General features: G+C 42.4%; 2 protein-coding genes and 1 pseudogene across 3 annotated transcripts in view; 1 reads left to right on the forward strand and 2 right to left on the reverse strand.

The window, feature by feature from the left end:
• Positions 1 to 15106: 15106 nt before the first annotated feature.
• On the reverse strand, positions 15107 to 16490 carry foxl1 (forkhead box L1). The gene has a single exon (XM_084017512.1). The coding sequence runs from the start codon at positions 16407 to 16409 to the stop codon at positions 15321 to 15323; it is 1089 nt and encodes a 362-aa protein (XP_083873638.1). The 5' UTR covers positions 16410 to 16490; the 3' UTR covers positions 15107 to 15320.
• Positions 16491 to 21584: 5094 nt separating this feature from the next.
• On the forward strand, positions 21585 to 24135 carry LOC311018851 (integrator complex subunit 14-like; annotated as a pseudogene). The gene is made up of 9 exons (XR_014599298.1): positions 21585 to 21599; positions 21856 to 21970; positions 22065 to 22206; positions 22291 to 22383; positions 22704 to 22839; positions 22983 to 23120; positions 23467 to 23559; positions 23753 to 23841; positions 23923 to 24135. The product of XR_014599298.1 is annotated as an integrator complex subunit 14-like (transcript).
• Positions 24136 to 24221: 86 nt separating this feature from the next.
• LOC311018308 (very-long-chain (3R)-3-hydroxyacyl-CoA dehydratase-like) overlaps positions 24222 to 26594 on the reverse strand; it is a 3842-nt gene continuing 1469 nt past the window's right edge. The window contains exons 6-11 of the mRNA XM_084017214.1: positions 26372 to 26482; positions 26125 to 26252; positions 25901 to 26013; positions 25416 to 25522; positions 25209 to 25340; positions 24222 to 25098 (exon numbers count right to left, since the gene is read on the reverse strand). Of these exons, the coding sequence (XP_083873340.1) occupies positions 25022 to 25098; positions 25209 to 25340; positions 25416 to 25522; positions 25901 to 26013; positions 26125 to 26252; positions 26372 to 26482 (668 nt within the window). The 3' untranslated portion in view covers positions 24222 to 25021. The remainder of the gene's footprint in view (positions 25099 to 25208; positions 25341 to 25415; positions 25523 to 25900; positions 26014 to 26124; positions 26253 to 26371; positions 26483 to 26594) is intronic.

Here is a 26594-nt window from a genome sequence, read left to right on the forward strand (position 1 = left end):
TCTGGAAATGTTCAGAGATTGAATAGCGTTGAGGAATCCATCATCTTGTACTGTGAGTGAAACAGCGATGCAGCTTCTCCGCTTCATGTGGAGAGGATGAAAATGTGAGTTCTCATGTAAACTCAATATGTATGCTCAAATAAATACTGTATTTCTATAGCAAATCTACTCAGGAAAGTTTGATTCCCTGCTTTAATTATTCATGTGGGCGCTAAAGTACAACAAGTCAACTTCCTAAAGTGCTATTTTTAAATGTACTGTCTCAGCTCATCGTATTTCTACTGGTATTATATTTCTTTCATCATGTTTATTTGGCAAAATATGTACATTGTGCTCTATAGAGGCTTGTCACAGCACTTCTAGGACTCTTCTAAAGCTTTGGGGATTTCTTCCTCTTGTCAAAAAAATATTTGAAAACAGAATAAGATCACGTTTGGAGGGCAAAGTGTAATGTCTTCTTTCCTGGTCACTCCTCCATAAAGCCCACCTCTGTGACTACTGGTCCTGCCATAGTGTTTTCAAAGTGATGGATTTAATGGTCCTTTACTGAACTAATTATGTGACGTCTGAAGGTAAATGGCAACACCAGATGTTATTTAGGGGTTTCATTAGTAAAAGGGTTCTGCTGAATATCTCGGACAGCTGAAACCCGATGATGAGGAGGAGGACGAAGAAGAGGGCGAACCATCATGGAAGGACAAGCCCCTGTATGAACCACCGACCGACAGAAGAAGTGGCTGATATGGAGAAATCATACCAGTGGCTAGAAAAGGCTGGTCTGAAGGAGACCAGCACAAATGCTCTAATCAGGGCAGCACAAAAAATGTTCAGAGATTGAATAGCGTTGAGGAATCCATCCTCTTGTACTGTGAGTGAAACAGCGATGCAGCTTCTCCGCTTCATGTGGAGAGGATGAAAATGTGAGTTCTCATGTAAACTCAATATGTATGCTCAAATAAATACTGTATTTCTATAGCAAATCTACTCAGGAAAGTTTGATTCCCTGCTTTAATTATTCATGTGGGCGCTAAAGTACAACAAGTCAACTTCCTAAAGTGCTATTTTTAAATGTACTGTCTCAGCTCATCGTATTTCTACTGGTATTATATTTCTTTCATCATGTTTATTTGGCAAAATATGTACATTGTGCTCTATAGAGGCTTGTCACAGCACTTCTAGGACTCTTCTAAAGCTTTGGGGATTTCTTCCTCTTGTCAAAAAAATATTTGAAAACAGAATAAGATCACGTTTGGAGGGCAAAGTGTAATGTCTTCTTTCCTGGTCACTCCTCCATAAAGCCCACCTCTGTGACTACTGGTCCTGCCATAGTGTTTTCAAAGTGATGGATTTAATGGTCCTTTACTGAACTAATTATGTGACGTCTGAAGGTAAATGGCAACACCAGATGTTATTTAGGGGTTTCATTAGTAAAAGGGTTCTGCTGAATATCTCGGACAGCTGAAACCCGATGATGAGGAGGAGGACGAAGAAGAGGGCGAACCATCATGGAAGGACAAGCCCCTGTATGAACCACCGACCGACAGAAGAAGTGGCTGATATGGAGAAATCATACCAGTGGCTAGAAAAGGCTGGTCTGAAGGAGACCAGCACAAATGCTCTAATCAGGGCAGCACAAAAACAGGTGCTCCCCAGGTCAATAGAGGCCAGGGTCTACCACCCACCCATAGACCGGACCCCAGGTACAGGCCGGGGTCTAACACACCAGACAGGACCCCAGGTACAGGCCAGGGTCTACCACACCAGACAGGACCCCAGGTTTAGGTCGGAGAACACCAAGCATGAACTATGTGACTTTGGTGACTCTGCACCAGCTGAGTCCATACACATGCTTACTTGCTGCTCTCATCTGTCACATCATCAAACAGAATTCAGTCAGGACCATTCTTTTCCGTTTGTAGTAATACATTACAATACATTTACAATGTGCACCTGCATGTAGGAACCAGCAGAGGGAGCCAACAGCCATTTAATGGAAAGCCACTCATTGCTCTCTATTCACTGCGGTGAGCTGCGGTCTGGCGGCTGGTGGACCATTTATAATGAATACAGAAGACCATTAATTAATAAATACAAAGGACTAAATACATGATGTCACACTGAGACCATTTTTTTCATAAACGCAAAACATGTTGTGTTACTAGTGTTGTGGTGAGCTGCTCTGCACACATTAAAGCAGGTGTGTCAAACTGATCCAGTAAAGGGCCGCTGTGGCTGCAGGTTTTCATTCCAACCAAGCAAGAACACACCTGATCCAACCAATCAAGGTGTGAAGGCAAATGAGGTAGGTGAATAAGTCGAGTCAGGTGTGTTCTTGCTTGGTTGGAATGAAAACCTGCAGCCACAGCGGCCCTTTACTGGATCAGTTTGACACACCTGCATTAAAGGGATAGTTCAGAATGTTGGACATAAGACCTATTTTCCAAGTGAGCCGGTGTGTTTGAGACGTCTGGAGACGTTTTCAAGAAATTTCATTCAGTTCTTCTAGTGGCCGAGTTTGCTTATGCTATGGCTAGCGCAAGTCAATCATTCTTAGCTAGCATGGCATTAAAAACAGTCTCCACTCCACAGTGCACCCGAGGCAAATCCATTGTAACGGCAGACTATCGATGTACATATGTGTTGATAGAATGTTTGAAATAAAACCAACCTTGCATTTTTAAGGATTTATGTCTCAGCAGCAGCAGCAGCAGCAGCGTGTCATAATTCCTAGTAGGCTATGGCAGCGGCGGAGTGATATCACCTAGCACTTATAAGTTACCGGTTCTATAATAGTTTGTTTACCTGCTGTCATTGCTACAGACGAGTAGCCTGCAGTGTTTCTTCAATCTCACAGAAATTGACACTTTTGGAGAATATAGTGAAACTTTTGAAGACTCTGATGAGGAGTTTTTTTCCACCCAAACCCAACCGTACCTGTATGAGCCTGAATATACAGAGAAAGAATTGCACGAGAGGGATGCTCAAAGGGCAGAACGTGAACGAGCGTCTGTGGAGACCGAGATAGCCCCCGCTGGAGCTGAGAACCGTGCCAGGAGGGAATCCCCCGTAACGTGTTCGAGGGTTTACGGGTCTACAGACGGAGCAGGGGTCCGGGTTTACGGTGCGTAATTGTGGGTTCGCGTGGCCGTGGGCTGCCCGGTGTTTGCGTGAGGTCCAAGCGCTTTTCACCCAGGTCTGAGGGCATGAGTCCCGACAATTCGTCCCGGTTTGGTTGCCTATTTACGGGCAGTATTTCGGGCGGCGCGTCTTAGAGTTTTGAGTCCGACGGAGAGTCCGCATGTGTGGATTCGCGGAGCCCCCCGCTGCCCGGTGTTGGTCTGCGGTCCAAGGGCTTTTCAACCAGCTCTGAGGGCACGAGGCCCGACTATACGTCGGTGTTCATGTGTCTATTTACCGAAGGGAATCCCCGCGTCCGAGGGTTTACGGTTCTCCGGACGGAGCAGTGGTCTGGGTTCGCGGTGCGTAATTGTGGCTTCGCGTGGCCGTGGGCTGCCCGGTGTTTGAGTGAGCTCCGAGGGCTTTTCAGACAGCCTTGGGGGTATAAGTGCCGACAGTTTGGCCCGGTTCGATTGCCTATTTACGGGCAGTATTTCGGGCGGCGCGTCTTAGAGTTTTGAGTCCGACGGAGCAAAGTAAAGTTCCGCTGCAGCTGAGAAACTAGTTCCTCAAAAAATGGATGATTCATGCGATGCAAGGTTAGTTTTGTTTCAAATATTATTCTATCAACACAGATATGTACATCGACAGTCTAGTGTTTGAATTGATTTGCCTCGGGTGCACTGTGGAGTGGGCAAGACTGTTTTTAATGCCTGTCTAGCTAAGAACCATTGACTTGCGCTAGCCATAGCATAAGCGAACTCGGCAACTAGAAGAACTGAATGAAATTTCTTGAAAACGTCTCCAGACGTCTCGAACACACCGGCTCACTTGGAAAATAGGTCTTATGTCCAAAATTCCGAACTATCCCTTAAACATTTCTATATTTTCTCATGGATTTATCTCGTTCTCATTTTCATCAGGAAAAATAAAAAATCTGACCGATTACAACCACAACTACTCCAAACTTCAAACTACTTCATACAATATACAATAGCTAAGAAAATGAAAATGCCTCCCAATGTCATTTTTCTTTGTTTGTTCTCACGATCAAAAACTTTTAACTAGAATCTAATCCTGAGACAGAGCAGACTGGGACATGCTGCTCCTGCGAGTCATGTGTGGATCGATCCCAAAATATCGATAAATCCGATCCCAATGTTCGAAGATCGATTAACATAAAATAATATCTCAACTCAGTTATTTGGGGAAAATGTGTATTTTAATCATAAAGGGCACACGACAGAGTCTAACAATTCTATCGAATACCCGCTGATAAGAACTACTCCTTCCGCCCGTCACAGTCAGTGCACTATGGCATGAGGTGGGGTAGGGGCGTTGTTGGGGGCGTGTCAGTGGGCGTGGCCTCCCCTGCTGCAGCTAACAAGGCCCACCTGTTCTCGGTCTCCTCATCAACCTGACTGAATAAAAGCCAGGCCTTCCCTACACTCTGCCGGCTCGTTCCCCCTCCTTTAGTTTTGTTTTTATTTTATTCTTTTGGTTTTGTTCTAACTGGCTAGTTGCTGATCTCTAAAAAAATCTTGATCTTGATTATTTGAATTGGTATTCCTATTTCTTGATGGTTTGAATTCACGTACATCATTTATGTGTCAGTTTTTTATTTGTGTATGACCAACGTTTGATCTGAACACTATCAGTTGACTGAGTGAATTGTGCAGCAACTGGAATTAAATCCATCCATCTGTTATCGATCACCACTGATCCGGTTCAGCGATCACAGGACCGACACGTAGAGACACACAACCCTGGAAGGCAATGTGCTACATAATTAACGTTTGCTTGTTGGAAAGGCCTCTGATTAAATTTTAAAAGGAATATAAAATGCAACTATAATACAATTATTATTTTAAAGCAACAAAACGACTGGAGTTTGGGGAAATATTACTATTGAAACAGTAAAGACGACACATTGGTCTCGTGTGTATAACCGTGTATATAAATGTGTGTAGTGTGTGTATAAGTGCATATATATGTGTGATTGTGTATATAAGTGTGGATGTGTGAGCCTGTTGATTGGAACCTCAGCCGCAGCACCACGTATGTGTGCGTGTGTTTGTGTGCATGTGTGCGTGTGTTTGTGTGTGTGTGTGTGCGTGTGTGTGTGTGTGTGTGTGTGTGTGTGTGTGTGTGTGTGTGTGTGCATGTGTGTGTGTGTGTGTGTGTGTGTGTGTGTGTGTGTTGCCCACCGACGGCGTCTCAAGGACAAATAAACAGCCGTCACGCTGGCTGCGCTCTGATTGGACGCCGTGTAATGAGCTGTGAGAGGCCGGTCAGCAGTGTGACACCACGAACACCCTCCTCCATCTAATTAACACCAGACCTCCACACACCGCTGCTACACACCGCTGCTACACACTCCTCACCCTCTGTCACTTTCTCCTCACAAGTCTAGCTGATGTCCAACTCTGGTCACTGATTTACAAGCAAAGAAATTGGTATTTTTCTTTTGTGTTGCTCAGCAAGAAAACTATTTCAATGTAAAGTCAATTAGGACATGAATATATATTATATCACCATGTAGAGGAGAATATAATGGTACAATACGTTTTTCACAAATTAATAGGTAAATAAAAGTAATTTGTGGCCATTTTGTGAAATATATTTTTGGCTGTTTGTAATGTGACATGCAAAGCAATATTCAGAGAAGAAAGTTGCATATTTACGAAAAAAGTCACAAATTACCAAAAAAAAGTTACAAATTTATGGAAAAAGTTACAAATTTAAGAGATTACGAGCTTTCAAATGTATGACTTTATAATCTCGTAAATTTTTTCCCTGAATATTGCCCCCCCCCCCCCCCCCCCCCCCCCCCCCCCATACACACACACACGTTTGCAGAATTGTTTTGCCATGCATGCAAACACACACACACAAACACTTAATTTGAGCATTTAAACTGCACATGCTCTTCAGAAATCCAACATGTTGCTGAAAGTGTTATTGTTGGAGTGACAGTGAATGGATCATAGTTGTCTTTGTGGAGGGTGTTGTCAGTCTACTGTAAAACCGTGTGTGTGTGTGTGTGTGTGTGTGTGTGTGCGTGCGTGCATGTGTGCGTGCGTGTGTGTGTGATGCAGCTCAACTTCCTCCTGGATTAAGTGTTAGAGACCGGGTGGTCCTGGTCTGGGGTGGTAATCCTGCTGCTGTGTACAAGTCCTCCTGCCAGTGTTCGTATACACAAATACATACATACATATACACACAAGCCTCCAGGGATTGTGGGTATTTATTTACAGTTTGTGAAAGCAAAGCAGCAGAAATGTTGAAAAGTTGTGGAGCTGCATTTCACCGGCTGGCGCTCGTCTGCACGACTGGAAACATTCGGGTTTGAAGCAACGCAGCTTTGATTGCAACACACTCATATTACACATCAAATAAATACGTCTTTCTGTGTGTTATTGAATACGAAGAAATACTATCACTGAGAAAAGTAAACTAAGCCATGAATATGAACGACAGGAAGGGTGAATGTAAGTAGGATTCTTTTAAACAGAAATTACTTATTTTTAATTCATAATCTTGTCATGCCGCCGATCAGCTGAAAGTCACATCAATGATTAAATGAGACTAGAGAGACATTTGAATGCTACTTATGTCAAAGATCTATAAATACAATGATAAACAAATGAAACACATCTAAACCCCTGTTGACAGTGACAGATATGAATTTATGTAAAAAGAAGAAAAAAAAGAACTACTCACTGGACAAATATTATCTAATTTATGGAAAAACTGAAAAAACTAATTGGACAGAGAAGCACATTGGATTATAACTATTTCTATTTCTCTATTGTGACCCTTTAAAACCTCTAATGACTCCAGCGTAGATGTGAAGGTTGTGCACACACAAAGACTAAGAGGTTTGTCTGTTGTGAAGACCCAGACTGTCTCTGGGAGATCCATCTCACCTGTCTGGATGCCCTTACGTACTCTTTATCTCCCCCCCCCCCCCCCCCCCCTAGTTTGTTTTCACCTTTCTCTTTAATTGTGTAAAATAAACATTTTAGTTATACCTCCATGTGTGGTCTCTGCTTTGCCACATTTGGATTCATCCCGAGACCCCGTTCAGGGTCCCGACCCCTCAGGTTGAGAAGCACTGAACAGTCTCATGGCAGTTTGTAAAAAGGGCCCTAAATGTAATCTGGTAGTTTCATGGAGAAACACATCGTCTGTTTATTCGTGTTTCTCAGCACTCAAACAAACCCAACGGGAAGTTAATCAGGATCCATTTTCATGTGGACACACAAGTTAAACACAAGTTAAACACAAATTAAACACATCCATGTGAGTGAGAAAGATGGTGGTCGTCCAGACTGTATGTAAGAGGAGGATGTCGTCATGGTGATGTCACACATTGGTTTCTGGGATAAAGTTCGTAAGACTCAATATTTGGCCGTCACCATCTTGGATTTTTGCAACCAGGAAGTGACCATTTAGACTGTGGAGGAGCGACGGGTGGATCTGATGAACACAAGTTGCAGAGCAGCACCCTGAGCAGCAACCTTACTGGATCTGGATCCGTCTGGATTCTGGTGTGAAGCTGCTAACAAAAAAGCATCCCCTGCTTTTCTGGTCTGTTTGACTCTAAATGGACCATAATTGACTAAATGAACATCATTGTGGATTGAAGAAGACTCGAAACTAGAGATTGAGACCATAAACTCATGTTTACTGAGATAATAAATCAAGAGAGAAGTAGGAACATTTTCTCATAGACTTCTATACAATCTGAGTGGAGTTGCCGCCATCAGAGACTGCATGTTTAAGGCACTTCAGATTTGGCTTCACTTCTCCGAACTGACGGTTGTCTCCTACGACTGAAATACATTACACTGAGCATCACACATACAAAATAAATATGTGTGTCCATGTTTAATAATCAGTGTGTTTCATAATGTATTTACGATTCCCTCGTGTGTATGTTTGGTTTTAGGTATTAATGCTTTAAGAACATGATAGAAGTGCTCTTGTTTGTTTCATTATTCAGACTTCCTTAAATCCAGCCAAGAGACCAAAATAAGGTCCCATGGTAACCAACTGGACTTAGCGTCTCTAACTTGCATACATATTGGCGACCAATTGAAGAAATGTCAGGTCTCTTTGTCCCGGAACAAATATAGTGCAATGTAATTACAATTCACTGCAAAAACTACATCCTCAGGAACAGCCATCGTTTCTCTGACAGGCAGAATATTCCGGTTCAGATGTATTGGAGCTCCGCTGTGTTTCATGTCCTTTACATCCATGTGCTCACAGCACCGTTGCATCGGTCCTGATCTGGATGATCTGGAGGAGCGTAATGATGTATGGAGCTCCGTGCCAGGAAACCTAACTTGATTAGCAGCTAATGTGGCCGCGACCGAGCCCATCCATCTCCATCAGGGACCCGCCCCTACCCCGGTGCCGAGTGTGTATTTGGACAAGTGTGACCGGTTTATGTAGAGAGTGAAAAAATATAATAAACAGTTGGATTAGCAGCTCGTTTGAAGCCGCCAGCTTTAAACTGTGTGATTTAGCAGCGAGCTACGACCTGATTGCACATGAAAAACAGGATGCTCTCTCTCTCTGTGTGTGTGTGTGTGTGTGTGTGTGTGTGTGTGTGGCCATCGGCCTGTCAGCGGCGTCTAAAAGTGAGTCATGTTGCCGATATTTAACATCAGCTCAAAATGCTCTGAACTACACACAGCAAGTGCGTAGTTTGTGTGTAGTTTGTGTGTCCAAAATGGACCATTTACCATTTTGTGTGTTCCCTCATAAACACACTGAGATGTTGGAAGAAAGATTTCACGGTTTTCGGCAATTTGGAATTTTACGCGGTCATCATTAACGGATGGGTTGCTTGAGACATTCAGATACTTCAACTACATCTTTTGTAATATTAAAACATTTTTAAACGTATAGTGATACTTTAAAAACTATTGTGGGACTTTCTGAATCCGAACGGACCTCTTCCTCCAGCCTGCAGACAAAATAGATATATAATCCACATCTAAATACTCTGTGTGACTGATGACTACAACACAACGGTGACTCAAGCTGATTCAAAGCTTTTACATTTGATGTTCTGAACACACACACACAGACACACACACACATTTTCCTGAGAAGGAGCCTCTTTCAGACAGGAAGTGATGCGTTTTCTGTTCCTGGCTTGTTTGGATTGGACAGAAGAAGAGCTTATTCTGCACCAATTCTAAAGGTTTAATAATGGTGAGTATGTTGTTTCTCTTTGCACAGTTTCCATCTGAAAAGAAGAAGTAGATATGATGAGATAATTATGAGACCCACGGGGGGAATTTAGCAGTTTAACAACAAAGAGGCATCCGTAAAACAAAATAAAAAAACAGTACCAGTAAAGTAAATAACAGTACAGATATAATACATATATGTAGTATAAAAAAACAACTATATATGACACTTGTAATGAGCCACAGATAATTAAGTTTTGTTCTGAGCTACAGTTTAGGAAGAGACAGGCAGACTTTAGTGATGCTTGAAGCTTTTTGTAGACCAGACGGAGCTGAATATGTGTGCAAAATTTCACGTCAAACAGACTTACAATGTGAGGGGCGTGGCCTTTTAGGGGGCGCTAACGAGCTGTTTGTTCATACCCAAATATGAGAGCCATAAAATATAGTCTTTCACCAGTCCTGATGCACATGACAATTTTGTTTTAAGGTCCTCAAAACTCAAATTGATTTTCTTTTCTCTTATTTTTCAAAAAAAAAAAAAAAAAAAATGTTGGACCCTAAATACACTCAACAAAAATATAAACGCAACACTTTTGTTTTTGCTCCCATTTTTCATGAGATGGACTTAAAGATCTAAAATTCATTCCAGATACACAATATTACCATTTCCCTCAAACATTGTTCACAAATCAGTCTAAATGTGTGATAGTGAGCACTTCTGCTTTGCTGAGATAATCCATCCCACCTCACAGGTGTGCCACATCAAGATGCTGATCTGACATCATGATTAGTGCACAGGTGTGCCTTAGACTGTCCACAATAAAAGGCCACCCTGAAATGTGCATTTTTTTTGCTTTATTGGGGGTCTGGGGACTCAGAACCAGTCAGTATCTGGTGTGACCACCATTTGCCTCATGCAGTGCAACACATCTTCTTCGCATAGAGTTTATCAGATTGTCAATTGTGGCCTGTGGAATGTTGGTCCACTCCTCTTCAATGGCTGTGCGAAGTTGCTGGATATTAGTGGGAACTGGTACACGCTGTCGTATACGCCGGTCAAGCACATCCCAAACATGCTCAATGGGTGACATGTCCGGTGAGTATGCTGGCCATGCAAGAACTGGGACATTTTCAGCTTCCAAGAATTGTGTACAGATCCTTGCAACATGGGGCCGTGCATTATCTTGCTGAAACATGAGGTGATGTTCATGGATGTATGGCACAACAATGGGCCTCAGGATCTCATCACGGTATCTCTGTGCATTCAAAATGCCATCAATAAAATGCACCTGTGTTCTTCGTCCATAACAGATGCCTGCCCATACCATAACCCCACCACCACCATGGGCCACTCGATCCACAGCATTGACATCAGCAAAATGCTCACCCACACGACGCCACACAGGCTGTCTGCCATCTGCCCTGAACAATGTAAACCGAGATTCATCCGTGAAGAGAACACCTCTCCAACTTGCCAGACGCCATCGAATGTGAGCATTTGCCCACTCAAGTCTGTTACGGCGACGAGCTGGAGTCAGGTCAAGACCCCGATGAGGACGACGAGCATGCAGTTGAGCTTCCCTGAGACGGTTTCTGACAGTTTGTGCAGAAATTGTTTGGTTATGCAAACCAATTGTTTCAGCAGCTGTCTGAGTGGCTGGTCTCAGACGATCTTGGAGGTGAACCTGCTGGATGTGGAGGTCCTGGGCTGGTGTGGTTACACGTGGTCTGCGGTTGTGAGGCCGGTTGGATGTACTGCCATATTCTCTGAAACGCCTTTGGAGACGGCTTATGGTGGAGAAATGAACATGCAATGCACGAGCAACAGATCTGGTTGACATTCCTGCTGTCAGCATGCCAATTGCACGCTCCCTCAATGCTTGTGGCATCTGTGGCATTTTGCTGTGAGACAAAACTGCACATTTCAGAGTGGCCTTTTATTGTGGGCAGTATAAGGTACACCTGTGCACTAATCATGATGTCAGATCAGCATCTTGATGTGGCACACCTGTGAGGTGGGATGGATTATCTCAGCAAAGCAGAAGTGCTCACTATCATACATTTAGACAGATTTGTGAACAATGTTTGAGAGAAATGGTAATATTGTGTATCTGGAATGAATTTTAGATCTTTAAGTCCATCTCATGAAAAATGGGAGCAAAAACAAAAGTGTTGCGTTTATATTTTTGTTGAGTGTATAATCATGGTGAGTTCACATTACTGAAATTATATTGTATAGAACATTGACACATTGATAGAATATATTAGAAGTTCATCGTCTGGTGGACCAAATATGTGAAGCTTTGACGTAACTCAAGGTGACTTGGTGGCTTTATACCTCCAAACTTTCAAACTCCAACTGTGCTTTTCAAGTCAGAATCAACAGCTTTCATCTATAAAAGCATGCAAAGAAACCCAGATGTGAAGAAAGAAACCTGTTGGATGAGAGAAAAGTGAATTATTCTCGTCTCTCCGACTCACAGGAAGTCGTCCTTTGAGTCTGATCGTGTTAAATGGCCACGAGACTGTTTCTAACAGGAAGTAGATATCTGTTGGACAGCTGTCCTGAGCAGCTGATGCTCGGTGCATGACCCAGATCTCTGATGCTCTGATCCGGATCCCCCTTTAGTCTCATGAACACATCTTCGTGCTCTCTGGCTGAAGGAGAGGTCGCTGCAGGATGAAGAGTGAACCTCCCTCCCTCCGCTCCTCGGAGGTTTATTCCTGTTTTATTTACACGTCTGACTAACAGAATCCTATACACAGGAAATGCTTGTGATTGCGAGTTCCTCTCCTCAAACACAGGGAAGTTTATTTATTTCAACAAACATTCCTGATTTGCACAGCGGAGCGTTTTCAGCCTGCAGGACTATATTTAGACATGGCCGACCGTGTTAGTAGCGATGCTGTCAGCGGGCGCTCTGATGTCACGCAGGTGTCATTCAAGATGCAGCTCATTTAGGACTCTCAACGCCATCAGATCTCTGTACACCAGAAAGTTTCCTGCAGTCAGAAGGAGGATGAGGTCACTGACCCCAGTTGTGTTGATCAGCGATCAACGGTGTGTGACCTGACTTCCTTCCTCCTTACATTATTGATATGCATGAGCAGACAATGTGCGTATGATGTAAACTAATCATAGCCGTATTTTAAATGCTGACTAATGAAATAACACCATGCTTTCACAGTAGTTTGTCAAATAGTTACAGAATTGAAATGTGCTGATTCGGGAACACACATTTTCCTTTTTTTTCTCGCGTTGCTCTCAAGGATGGACTTCAGCTGATCACCTGTTGTATTTGTAACCTGATCCAAGTATCATAATATTAAAGTAATGTAACTTGATTACTTTATGTTACTTTTGGAGTTGAGGTTTATTGTTTCCCAGCTATTGTTCCTTTTTCATAAGCTGTAAATTATGCATTTAAGGAAAATGTCCTTTAACTTTTGCTATACTTCAACTAAACTGCCATCAACGTGTTCCGTCTGGTTTTCAGCTGCAAATGTTTCCTCGAATCCGATGTCGATGTCATGACATATATCATTCTTTATTTTGTGTTGTGACATGTGGTGCGCAAATAAATTCCTTCTATGTTCATATTTAAAGCTGATTCTGCTTTTGATAGGGACCTGTCAATCAGCAGGTAGCCCCGCCCCTAAATCATCCCTGCTTTCTGGTCTGTTTGACTCTAAATGGACCATAATTGACTAAATGAACATCACACTAGATTGAAGAAGACTTGAAACTAGAGATTGAGACCATAAACGCATGTTTACAATGTTCTCATGTTCTCATGATCACATGTTCTCATGTTCTCATGTTCATGATCGCATGTTCTCATGATCTCATGTTCTGGTCCAAACGAAGAGAATAAAACAACTACATGTCAGTTCTGCTTCCTGTTCACGCTGACTTCTCACAAACAATCCAGAGGAGTAAACAGGAAGTGAAACAGACAGACAGGTAACTTGATTAGCAATGTGAGGAAATGAAACTCTGCTGATTGACTTCAAGGTTTCTGATGTTTATGTTCTTTGATTAATAACCGATTATAAGGATCATTAGTAATATTCAATCAACCACATGTTGAGATGAACAATGGTGGAAACAGGACATGAGATGTTTTAATAGACTTAATAAGAGTTTAATTAGAGATGAGAGCAGGAAAATAACTTGCTGATGTAATTATTAGATAATTATGTCTGACCTTAAAGATCTAGAAGCTTCCTGAACAAATCTGCTGCAGATATCTGCTCTCTCAAACGAGCCCACCAGAATCTGCTTGGAAGTGGACCGGGATCCACCTTGGGGTCTCAGTCTGCTTGTTTGATCCACACCAGGGTTTGATTGACAGCTTTCACACACCGACCGGAAAGGGGCAGGAAACACACAAGGACAGGAAGTGGAACCTCAGGAAGTACACCATTGTAAACGAATATATCATATAATAAAATATGAATGTTCTCCATTTGGGATCAATGCAAAGTCATCTCAGAACATCGCTTATCTTTATTCATCTTAATTTATCTTAACTTGACTACCACGGTAACTTGACTTATATCCACGGGCTGCATGGTGGTGTAATGGGTAGCACTGTCGCCTCACAGCGAGAGGGTCCTGGGTCCTGGGTTCAATTCCCGGGTCGGCCCCGGGTTCCTTCTGTGTGGAGTTTGCATGTTCTCCCCGTGTAAGCGTGGGTTCTCTCCAGGTTCTCCGGCTTCCTCCCACAGTCCAAAGACATGCAGGATGGGGATAGGTTAATTGATGACTCTAAATTGCCCGTAGGTGTGAATGTGAGTGTGAATGGTTGTTTGTCTCTACATGTCGGCCCTGTGATAGATCCTGTCCAGGGTGTTCCCTGCCTTCACCCAATGTCAGCTGGGATCGGCTCCAGCCCCCCCCCCCCCCCCCCCCCCCCCGACCCTGAATACAGGATAAGCGGTAGACGATGGACACAGACGTGTCATCATAGATTGATGAGATAAGAAGTGTCTCCAGAAACCTAAACGAGTCCAGATCCCTAAAGCTTCCTAAGTCCTTCAGGAGCCGTCAGCTGATTGTAGAATGTAATCTTTGTTCTTTGCTCCATAATTATGATTCTTACTATGAATTTAAAGTTACTGCTGGCGATAATAATGTGAACATTGTGATTGACGGAGTCACATGTGAAACAACACTGGGAAGACTGAACATCAATATCTACATAAAGGAGCTTCAGTGGGAATCTGCCTGATTGTTCAGTTTCCTGTCGTTTCTGTCACTAAACACATAATTACAGACAGTTAATGAGTATCCTTTATCCGTGTGCGTTTGGTTGCCTACCTCCTACCTGCTTTATTTCTATTTTGTTTTGTGTGAATATTATTATAATAACCTTAAAATTCCAAATTATAAAAACAAACATTCTGATATACAGTATTTGTCCAGTTACTTTGGATGAATAATAATAACAATATATTTATAGTGAAATTGGGATGAAGGAACAAGAGTGAACATCAGCTTTATGTGTCAGAGATGGAAATAGGTGTGTGTATGTATATATATATATATATATATATATATATATATATATATAGCCTATATCACAATTGGAAACACAAAAATCCCAATCAAACAGTATTCATATTTTGACTCCAGATTAAAATGTACAATCGTTTTATTATCAAACTAAACTTTATTAATATTAAGAATGCGAAACAGCATCTGGTTACATGATTAACCAGATTAATAAGCTTTATTACATCTGAGAGAAAAGTTTCTCTTTAATATTCAGGACCAACATACTTTACGTTGTTGTCGTATTAAGCAGTAAAACCGAAACAATAAATCTGCTCTTCATCGTTATGTGATAATGTTGATGATCATTTCTACAAATGTAATCATTGTAAGTCGCTTTGGACAAAAGCGTCTGCTAAATGCCCTAAATGAGGAGGAGGACTGGTAGCGGATCAATAAGCTGCCTCATCATGCGAAGCTAATTACAGGGTGGTTCATTTAATATGCAGGACCTTGTCGGGGCAGGAGAGGGACAGGTAGGAGCAGAGGGGGAACCCCATCTGGTAGAACTGGTGCAGCCGGGTCCCGACCACGACGGACGGGCCGAACGTGGGACCGGTGCGCTCTACGCATGTCTCCGCGGACAGCCCCCCGCCGCCGCCGCCGCGCGTCTCGTCTTCGCTCCTCGACAGGATGCTCTCGATGCTGAACCCTTTCGACCGGTCCCTGCTCGGCGCCGTCCCCTTCGGCCGGTCCTGCGCGGCCAAGTTCGTGTTTCCTGCGCAGCTGACGGCGCAGAGGGGACCGCGCTCCCGTCTCCCGTCCGGCTCCCGGTGCAGAGACGCGCCTCCCGGGACGTGCGCGCCGTCCATCCACAGCGCTGCGGGTCGCGCCTCCGCCTCGAGCCTCCTCCCGGCGGACGCGAGGACGTCCTGGTTCAGGGACTTTGATGCGTTTTGTCCCGCGTGGTTGAACTCGACCAGAACCGCCTTCGTGTCCGGTTGCGTCTCCATCGTCTCCGCGGTCCCCGAGCCGGTCTGGTGTCTCACAGAGGACTGCGGGGCCCTGGATGGGTCGGGGCCCTTGCTGCGCTTGTGTCCGCCGGCTCTGGAGTCCAAGTCCTCCTGCTGGCTCTTCGCCTTCCTCTTCCTCCGACGGTAGTTGCCGTTCTCAAACATATCCAGACACTTGGTGTCCAGCGTCCAGTAGCTGCCCTTACCGGGCCGGCCCTTCTCCCGGGCCACCTTGATGAAGCAGTCGTTGAGGGACAGGTTGTGCCGGATGGAGTTCTGCCAGCCCTGCTTGTTGTCGTGGTAGAAGGGGAAGCGCTCCATGATGAACTGGTAGATGCCGCTGAGCGTGGCGCGCTGCTCCGGCGCGCTCTTGATGGCCATGGCGATGAGCGCGATGTAGCTGTAGGGCGGCTTCTGCGGGGGCTCGTGGCGGGCGGGCACGAAGCTCAGGGCGGCGGGCACGACCCCCCCGCTGTCCCCCCCGTACAGGTAGATGAGCGGCGGGCCGGAGAGGCCCAGGGCAGAGGATGGCACGCCGAGGGCCGGCATGCGGCCGTGGTAGAGAGCCATGACGCCGGGGAAGAGGAGAGTTGCGCCTGCTCCCGGAGCTGCTCTCCACCGCCGACTGACTCCACAACCTCATGAGGCCGGGCGCACTCTTAATAATTGTTGTACGTTTGCCGTGTTATGTTGACTTTGCACTGGGAAATAAATTGACCATCATAAACAGTCGGTGGTGTTCTCAGCCCACCCACATTAATTAAAATTTCATTGCGCTGAAACTCCCTCATGCCCCCCCGCCCCCCCTCCCCTGGCCAACAACCAATGAGGTGCCGGGTTATTCCCTCATCTGTTTATAGAATTAGTCGCTTGATAAGTCTGCCCACCCAGGTCGAATCAAGCTGTGTTTATTTGGAAAAATTTCCGGGCACCCAATACATAAACGCAGTGATGTGCTGTTTGAAATATCACGTCCAGCCCTGACGAGCCGAGCTGCTCACACAGAGAGAACAAGCAAACAGTTGTGGGAGTCGCTCATGTGAAAACAAAGTGTATAAAAGGGAAAATAACCTCAACACCGGCTCCTAACCGCCTTCATTCACGGGCCTGACGCTCCCCTGCTACAGCTGCTTCACTATGACGTCACATCCTTGTGTTACTTTTATGTTAAAGGACCAAACCAGTGTTACTACACATCATCGGCCACCTACTTTACATAAACCTCCACCATGTTTGACAAAGTAACTTTGTTATTTAGATATTGTTTGATCGTTTGTTTGTTTGTTTGTTTGTTTATGTTTTGTCCATATTCAATAAACGTTCCAGAATGTTCCTGAAAGTTTAGTTAAAACTCAAATCTTCGTTAAAATCCTCCTTTGAGCTCAAATTCCAGTTAGATGTTCAGTTCTTGTGAAGAACTACTTTTCCAGGCGTAATAACGTTCTTGACTCTGTTGTGATTGACAGCTCAGAGGGCAGAGCCAAAGTATCAACAGTCACCATGAATGAATGATGTCCAACTTCTCCCAGCACGTCTACCTCATATTCATACTGGGAGTGTTGGGAATTTGTTCTCTGACCAGGATCTTCTTCTCTACATTGAATTGTGGATCATAAACCAACGTTGAGCCGTATAACCTGAACGTTAAAATAAATCTGAGTGAGCGTGTGACGATTATAGATGTTTTTGCATTTGCTAAAACACAACTTCTGAAGCTATAAATAAACTAGTGTGCAGGCAAAAATATGTTCATCTCCCGCAAACATTTCATATAAACTCTTCTAAAATTGTTTTTTTTTTGCATCACAACTTGATCCACAAACACCAAATAAATAAATAGCTCTTCCCACAAGCCGACTGCACACTGATCAATGTCTAAAACAATTAATCTACTGTTTTTGTAAATACAGACTGAACATAAATGTAATGTTTATTCTTCAATATGAAGAAAACATCTCTTATATTACTCCATGTTTTATCCTCTGCGTTTGTCATTAAATTGGGAAGGGAGACACAATTGTGTCAACATGAGGCTCTCTGTGTTGCAAGCAATGTCAATCAGTCCATTTCACTTGCTGGTTTTATCTGTTTTCATATGGAATAGAAACCAGTAAGTCCATTCAACAAGTTCTCCAGTAATGTCTATGATAGTGTGTGCGTTCGTTCAAAGCTTATCAGTGTGAATTTGTCAGGAGTAGGCAAATCTAAATCAAGTGTTTGTATGCATGTCAACACATAGTCATAACACTATCAGACACAATGGACATAGTCGCTGTATTTAACCAAATTCAGTATATTGTAATTTCAGTCCTCTTTTTCCATGGCTCAACTCTGATTAGATCTAGTTGGTATCAGGCATTTTCACAGGTGGATTCTGGGTAATAGGTGATTGATTATTGAATGTGAAATTTCAAACAACACACATATGATTTTAGTGTTGACTCATGTGTCCGATGTAGATTTACAGTTTGTAGTTTTAGAATTTCAAACTTAGTGTGAAGAAGGAAAAACAAAATATGAACATCAGGATTATCCCGCCAAAATAATATAACAACATCAGCCACCTAAAAAATATCGCTTTATTTCAGGGACTCCACCAAGGGGAGTGCCTTAAAGCTGCATTCTGTCTCCTGGCCACCAGGGGGTGACTCCTCTGTCATTGTATAGAAGTCTATGAGAAAATGATCCTACTTCTCTTTTGATTTATTATCTCAGTAAACATTATAAACATGAGTGTATGGTCTCAATCCCTAGTTTCAAGTCTTATGATGTTCATTTAGTAATTTAGCGGGGCTACCTGCTGATTTTAATAGCTGTAAAGTTGACCTTGAATTATAGAAGCTAACTTTGTTAGCAGATCCAGTAAGGTTGCTGCTTGGGGTGCCACTCAGCTGCTTGTGTTCAGCAGATCCACCCGTCGCTTCTCCACAGTCCAAATATGGTCACTTCCTTCTCTGTTTGCAAGATGACGACGGACAAAATCCAAGAAGTGGCCTGCTACAACTGTAGCAATGGCTGCCATTGGGAATGGGAATATTTTATTTCTATAGATTACCCTCTTCACCATTTTAGCAGTCAGTATAACACAATATGACAGCAACAGCACCATGTCATTAAACTGGACATCACACTCTTTATAGAGGTCGTATTAAAATATGTGTTATTCACAGGCCAGCTGTTCTTTGATGGCCGCCATGTTTATGTGTTATAAATAAATCTCAGGCTTGCTTGATTTTTGCTGTCCGTTATAATAACACAAACACACAATTACATCACACACACAAAACAGTGATTGATACACAAACCAACAAGCCACACAAGTTGGATTCAAAGTGGAACTGAATGTCTTTTAATTGTCCTCCGGGACGCAGGCAGACACTTAGGACGGGATTGCCTTACAAGGACAACATGGACAGTATTATTTGTAGATGTGAGCATGATGCTTTACATTATGTATTTTCCTGTTTATAGGTCAAAGGAGGATTATAACAACTTTACAAGTGCGCACAGCTGGCTGCTGCTTACATTAGGGGTTTGGAGCTTTCAGTGGATAAACTCAGAAGTTGGTCTTTTTCTCTGTTTCTCTCTCAAGCAGGAGGTGATTCATTAGCAAATAAAACTAAACTAACATGCGAGTATCGGATGTGAACCGACCACAGCAGGCAGGATCTAGTTTTTTCACAGGGGAACATGGTCATACTCAGATTCACGTTACTGAACGTAGATCTGCAGAAAATGGAAATGTGTCTTTGGCCCTATAAAACACACACACACACACACACACACACACACACTCACACTCACACTCGCACTCGCACACACACACACACACCGATCACACCCACACCATACACAACAATAAACGCACACAAACACACAACACTATGGGACAATTACGCATCTGTGAAAACACCTGTAACCAATTTGGGGTCATATGTTATTGGCTGCACCAGAAGGCCTGTAAGTGGCTCTGGGCTGAGTAAGTAAGTAAGTAGTAAGTAAGTAAGTATCTGACTGATCAAGTTGCACCATTGGTCAGTCGAGTGTTGTAGACCTACAACGTCACCACGTTTCTTACGAAGCTGTGTTCAGTTGTATTCAAAAATGAAGTCAACACCGTTTATCAGAGGGGAACATTCCTATTTAATTCAATGTAGCAGGATGGTCAGAGCGGCGGGCATTATTATGTGTACCGTTGCCATAGCAACAGGGGTAAACCGACTTTCATCAAGTCCTGGACTCCCTGAGGTTCCAAGCAGCAACTATCAGTGGAGTGGTGACGTTAGGAAGCAGAGACAGACAGCTGCACTCTGAATTACATCCTTTTTTTTTTTACTCAATAATAGCCGTTTTAGATCGGTTGAAACATGTGGTTAACAAACCAAACAAAAAAATTCTACAAAACTAGATATTTAGGTTTAAACAACAAAACGACATAGTTATGAAAGTAAAACAAAAACCCGACAAAATGAAATGGTTATGTTTCTTGGTTTTAGCGGGACACTAACCTCAATTTCCTGGGTGAAAGTCCTGTGTTTTCTGTTCCACCACTCAGACCTCCTCCCTACATTGACTTCTTGCTCTCATTTAAAACGAATTAGTGATTAATATGAAGCAAACATCATTCATAACGCAGCCTTGATGTGTGGGGGAACGTAATTTTTAGGCTTAGGACTCCAGATACCCAAATATGTGTGCATAAGTACTGAAAAAGTGTTTTGCCAAGCTTTTTTTTTTTTTTAATTTATAAAATTAGATCTCCTCCCCCCAAATTGAACAATTCAAAATGTAAAAATATGCAAATATTTTATTTAAAAACTATAACTGCTGGAAACACGATGTTTAACATTTACATTTGTCTCCTTCTCACCTGTCTGCATAGTGGTTTCCTGTTCCAGTTGTGATGTCACAGCATCATGCTGGTGCATTCAGGGTGCCTGAAGAAACACCATGAAGCTCAAACTTCTACATCCAACGGCAGTTTAACTTGCAATAATGAGTATAAATGATGGGCAGAAATGCTGATTTAATCCATATTACTTACTGAGTCACTGAGTGCGTGTTTTTTAGCTGAAGGCTCTATTAGTCTTGTATTATTGTAATGTGCCCACTTTGAAAAAATGTAGTGGCAAATTGTGTTAAACTGTATTGAATCTCTGGACTTCAGCCTGTTGGATAATGTTCAAATGTGTATTTGGTGACATCTACTGGACAAACAGAAAAGTGCTTTAAAAATGCAGTAAACATAATAATACAATAAAACAATAAAGAAGTAGGGAGAAATTAAATAAACCCACAGCATATTAAACACCAGTGTGAGATGTTAAAAATAAGATAAGAGTGACGTTACGGAAGCAACGAGGAAGAAAAGAAAACCTGATATGAGTTATAAATCCGGTGTGCTTTCAAATCATTTTTGCGCAGTGATTTGAACCACTTGTGCTTGATTTTTGTCACCTATGTTTATGTTAATGTACCTCCTTCATTTGTCCTGTAGGTGGTGCTGGAGACTGATGGATCTTTTTCTTTTGGTATTTGAAAGGGTTCCCTACGTCACTCCCTCCAATCACTGAAACACCGTGGACAAGAAGTTCCCACTCCCTCCCCTTTCCCGACCAAAATGTTCATCATGTCTGTAACAAATGCAGAGGAAGTTCTGACTGAGTCAATAAGTCATTTCTAGGTACTCGCATCGTGATCTGTACACAGTGAGCAAGGACCATGGAGGAAATTTGATCAGATACCATGCAACTAGAAGCAGTGAGTCATAATCAATGGCTTCTACTGGGCCTTGATATCTTAGTTAAGTTGGAGAAAATTTAGGAGGAGAAACTGGCATTTCGACAGTTGTTACGACCATCACGTTTGAGCAGAGACTATCGTGGGGAACCAGTTACTGTTTAGTTTCGTGTTCCAGGGGAGCCGCCATGCAAAAATTAAAGTTCATGACAAGTTAGCAATTGCAATTGATTTGCTGGCTGCAGTCAGTGCAACCCCCTGTCTTTTGTAATTGCAGTTGCAGATGACGGATGCCATGGACAACTTGGAGGAGCTACTTCATCTCAGTGGAGGTGATGGACAGATCCTATGGAGGGGCCACTTTGCATGAAGAGTGTACAGGCCATGTTTGTGTAAGACTCTTACTGGGGAAATTATCCAGAATAAAATGTACTTTTCCTGTTGTATATGTTAACCTGGGAGCCTTTGGGCATTGTTTGTCTTCAGGAGGCTTATCGACCACACATACTCTCCCTTCCATGCTGTCCTGCGCTGTGGGAACGTTTCCTCAGATGTTCAGGTGCTCCCTTGGCCTGAGTGGATTGTGATGGATGAAGAGGTGGAGCCCATGCCCCATCAGTCAATACAGGTACCTGCTGGCTTCAAATGTCACAATTTAGAGTTGAAGTCAAACAATTAGTTTCCCATCTTCATTCTGTTGTACTTGTTTCAGATTTGGAAATTGTGGGCTTCATTGAAATTGCTGACATTTCCAGTCCTCCTGTCATTTCCAGACACTTGGTACTGCCTATTAATGTAAACAAAGGTTAGCGTTTTGTTGTGTTGTTTTAAAGAAAAACATTCAGAGACGAATCAGCTGTTTAGCTCATTGCTTTTGGTGTAACGTATTTTCACTGAAGAATATTCCCCTGCAGTACTTAAAAGCTATGGTTTACAATCATCAACATCTTTTTTGCAGCAAGGGTGATTGTGCTTCCTGTGAAAGATAAAAAAGAGGAAATACAACTAGCGAGGAAATACAAACACGCGTCTGATATTGCATCAGATAAATGAAGTGAATACAAAAACATTTTTTTGTGGTGTTTTGTGGTATTTTCAATGTATTTTATTCATATTGATTTTCAGAAGTGGATGAAGTCGGCACAGGAACCACAGATGAGCTTGAGGAGGAACCCTCTGCCAGTCAAATGGCTGGCAAAAGTCCAAATGTCTGTGTACTTGTACATGGCAGCCAGTACATGGTGGTGCTGGTCCAGCGAGGGTGAGATCCAACAGACCTGTTTAGGTTTAACATATGTGAATTCTGTTGTGTTCAGAATTTAGCACATTTAAATAGAGACACCTGCAGAGCAAAACAAGTTCATATATAAAGAAATTACCTTAATCGAGTTTGCCTTTCTTCAGGCAAGAGTGGTATGGTATGCTGTACTCCCAAGCAGACAGCAAAAAGAAACCAAACCTGATGATATCGCTGTTTGAGCCTGGTCCTGGTCCAACCTCTACCATGGTTGGGCAAGATCACACATGTGGGACCAATATCAGGTAACCATTCACCACTTCTGGTTTCTTTGTAGAAAACATGTTGAACAAGAGAACAGCACATCTACAGGGTAACTTGAGCATGTTAAAGCCTACATGTACTCTAGTTTCTTGTTCCTGAAAGCATACTTTCAATAGTATGACGTGTTATACTATTGCAAAACATTACTTTTCAATGTCACTTATGACACACTAACCCTTGTACGAGTACATCATAGTTTTTTGCTAAAGACTAAAGGTCTATCTGTTCATTATCAAGCAGTTAATAATTTACACAGCTTTTATTTTGCTGACTTTGATTGTGTTACTGACTTCACTCTGATGTTTCATGACCTTCCTGGTGTTTCAGAGGCGGTTGAAAATCCCTATGGAGAGGATGACAGTAGAAGTCCTTTCCCTCTGCAGCCCCCGGTCAAACGAAGCTATGCCCAGAATGTCACATGTACACGTGTACAGTAAAATCAATGTATAAAAGCACTATTGTTTGTAAGTCTTAGGAGAAATGGCAGATGGATGGTTGGTTACTGGGATATAGGCTAGAGCCTTAACCATGCGTATAAGTATGCTCTGGAACTAATATTGCTGTTTTTTGGACTATGTTTAGTTTTATCGTTTCTGGTCCTTGTTGACTTCAGATATCAATGCTGTCATTCTCCAGACTGATGTGCAGAAGATCCTAAGGAATGCAAGGACATTGCCAGATAAAACGCAAACCTTCTACAAGGTAAATCTCACCAAAATGGCTCTGAAATATGACTTTTTTTTGTGTTTTTATTTTTATTTTTTAATTGCGTGAAAATGCCAGGAGCTGAACCGTCTTCAAAAGGCTGCCTTGGCTTTTGGTTTCTGGAAGCTCCTGAAGGGAGTGGCTGACCTGTTGGAGAGAGAATGCACAGTGCTGCCAGACTCAGCCCATCCGGATGCTGCCTTCCAGCTCTCGCATGCTGCACAGCAACTCAAGCTGGTCAGCACTGGTGACTCCCAGTATGCGGCTTTTAATACAGACTTCTCCAGCTGAGCCACATCTGAATTAGTAAACATTTGCCTAACATATAGTATCCTCAGTCTGCGTGCAGCAATGTTAAACAGCATCTGTGTGCCTTTTCAACAACCTAAAGGTGTCGGGTTTAGAATTTTATTAAGAAATTGCTTCTTTGACGCGTGTCACTTTGACACACATATATATATTTTTACATGTTCCTTTTGTAGGACTTTTGTTCACAAACTGACCAGGTCTAAATTTGTATTCACTGTCAAAGAACATTAACACAGAAGCCTGTGAAATCACTGTTATTGTTGGAATTTAAAATTCAGGCGCCTGTCAAAATCATTTAATAGCCGAGCAGAGAAGGCATACAAAGTATACACAGCAGGCTTTTATTGAGTAGATGGGACACAAAAAGCTCTGTATTTTTGCAGTCATAAGTGTAATTTTCCCTGAGGTTTGTGGGACGGTTCAGAAATCTGGAATGTGAACAAATACAGTATTTGTTGCGAACGTTGTTGCTTTCTACATAAATACACAAAATACTGCATCTCAAATGACCAGAGCAGCATTACCACTGCATAAACAAAGATAAAAAATAATAATAAACTACCACACAGGATCGGTATCAAGTTCTATGGCTTCTTATAGCACTTCACTTATCTACAGACTCGCATCAAAGAGAATACGAGAGGAAATGACAGTCACTGCAGTGATGAAATATTACTTAATCTGTAGGATGTTCATGTTGATCACCAATTCAAGTATTTCAGTGAGAGAAAACAGGCGAAACAATTTCTTCGTAACCAAAAGTATATCTGATTTGACTGGATTGTGGTTTATGAGCATCATTTAAAACACTTGATCCAATAATAAGCAGGCAGCAAAGGTGTTGGAGGAGTGCTGCTGGTGCTGAAGCTCAATTTGCTTTCCTCTTTTTGGTAAGGAAATGCCTCTTCCTCTGCTTGTAAAGATGACGAAAGTTGATGAAAAGTCCTGAAGAGGGGGTGGAAAAACCAAATGTGGATATCAGAACCAAAAAAATACTGCCATTAGAACCCATTAGCTCAAAGATATATATATACGATTATCATCTGGAGACTTACCGAGAAACATGAGGACAAGATAGATGTGCAGGAAGTAAGAGAAGCTGACTGAGGTACCGACGGCTTTCGGCAGAGGAATGGTGAAGAGTTTGGTCTTGTCGAAGATGGGAATGGATTGTATCACAGCAACAGCTGCATGTTATAGGGAGATACCGTTTAGTACGTCGATGTGAAGAATTATTCGTTCTGAGGGACAAGCAAGCTCACCTTCAGCTATAACGCCTAATGGGTAGAGTGGGATCCAGACTGTGTACCGCAGCCATGTGAGAGTTTTCCACTCCGCATTGAAACAGCCCAGCATGTAAAACGGATACCTGAAATTAGAGCATCATGTCGTGTTCATCACCTGACACATCTTAAGCATTTGTCTTCAGGCTGCAAGTAACTATTAATTAATCTGCTTTTTATTTTATTTTGTTTTTCTTTTCTATAAAACATCAACAAGGAGTGTAAAATGAGCACATGGTGACATCAATACATTCCTTGTTTTGTCCAATCAACAGTCCTGAATTTGGAACCATAAGATATTTGGCATTTATTAAAGGCATTTATTTACATTTGTTTATTGTAAAACTTCTATATCTTATTGAAAACACAGTCAAACTGAAGTTTATGTCCATTTAGAGAATTTTGGTGTTAAATATATTTCATAAGATTCTTCAGTGAGACTTTCACTGAAGACGCTCACTTACCTAAAAATCTCAATGGCGCTCCACACATAGAAGACGAAGAACACAACTGGCTGGTTGTGCATTTCTTCCAAACTACCAAAAATGATGAAGAGGACAAAATTCCTTCCAACCACCTGGTTAAAGAACAAAAACCCACAACAAAAATAGTTCTTAACCTTATAACGTATTTGCACTTTTACACAAAACAGGTGTCCCAGCACATCAAACAAATGAGCATCCCGTACCTGTATAAGAACTGGAATAACACCAGTCCGGACTACACCAAAAGCAGCGTTGAGGACCTCGACTGCTGCCAGGATCTGACAGAAGAACATCACGTCCGAAATGGTGTGAAATGTGTCGTAGAGAGAATCTGAAATGAGAGTTGCTTTACCAGTTATAGGCCTTGCCAGGTTTTTGAGAGGAAATTGACCAAAGAAGGAAAAAAAACAATAAGAACGTTTAAGACACAGCAGTCTCCCATTTCCTCACCTTGGCCAAAGACGAAGAGACGCACAGTCAAGTTGACAAAGATCCATGAAAAACCAAGAAACTGCACCAGGTTATATACAAACAAAAACGCTGTTTTCAGGCTGACAAACCCTGAAACATTTGAAAGAAAAACAAATCATTGAGGTAACTGACACAGCAACTTGCTTGAATAAAGATAAGTCAAAACTATTACGCAAAAAAAAAAAAAAATTAAAACATACTA

Source organism: Eutrigla gurnardus (assembly GCF_963514095.1).
Source record: "Eutrigla gurnardus genome assembly, chromosome: 9".
NCBI classification, from domain to species: domain Eukaryota; kingdom Metazoa; phylum Chordata; class Actinopteri; order Perciformes; family Triglidae; genus Eutrigla; species Eutrigla gurnardus.

What these genes read in the sequence shown, in the direction of transcription:
- foxl1 (XM_084017512.1), bottom strand. Translation starts at nt 16,409, where the DNA reads ATGGCTCTCTACCACGGCCGCATGCCGGCCCTCGGCGTGCCATCCTCT.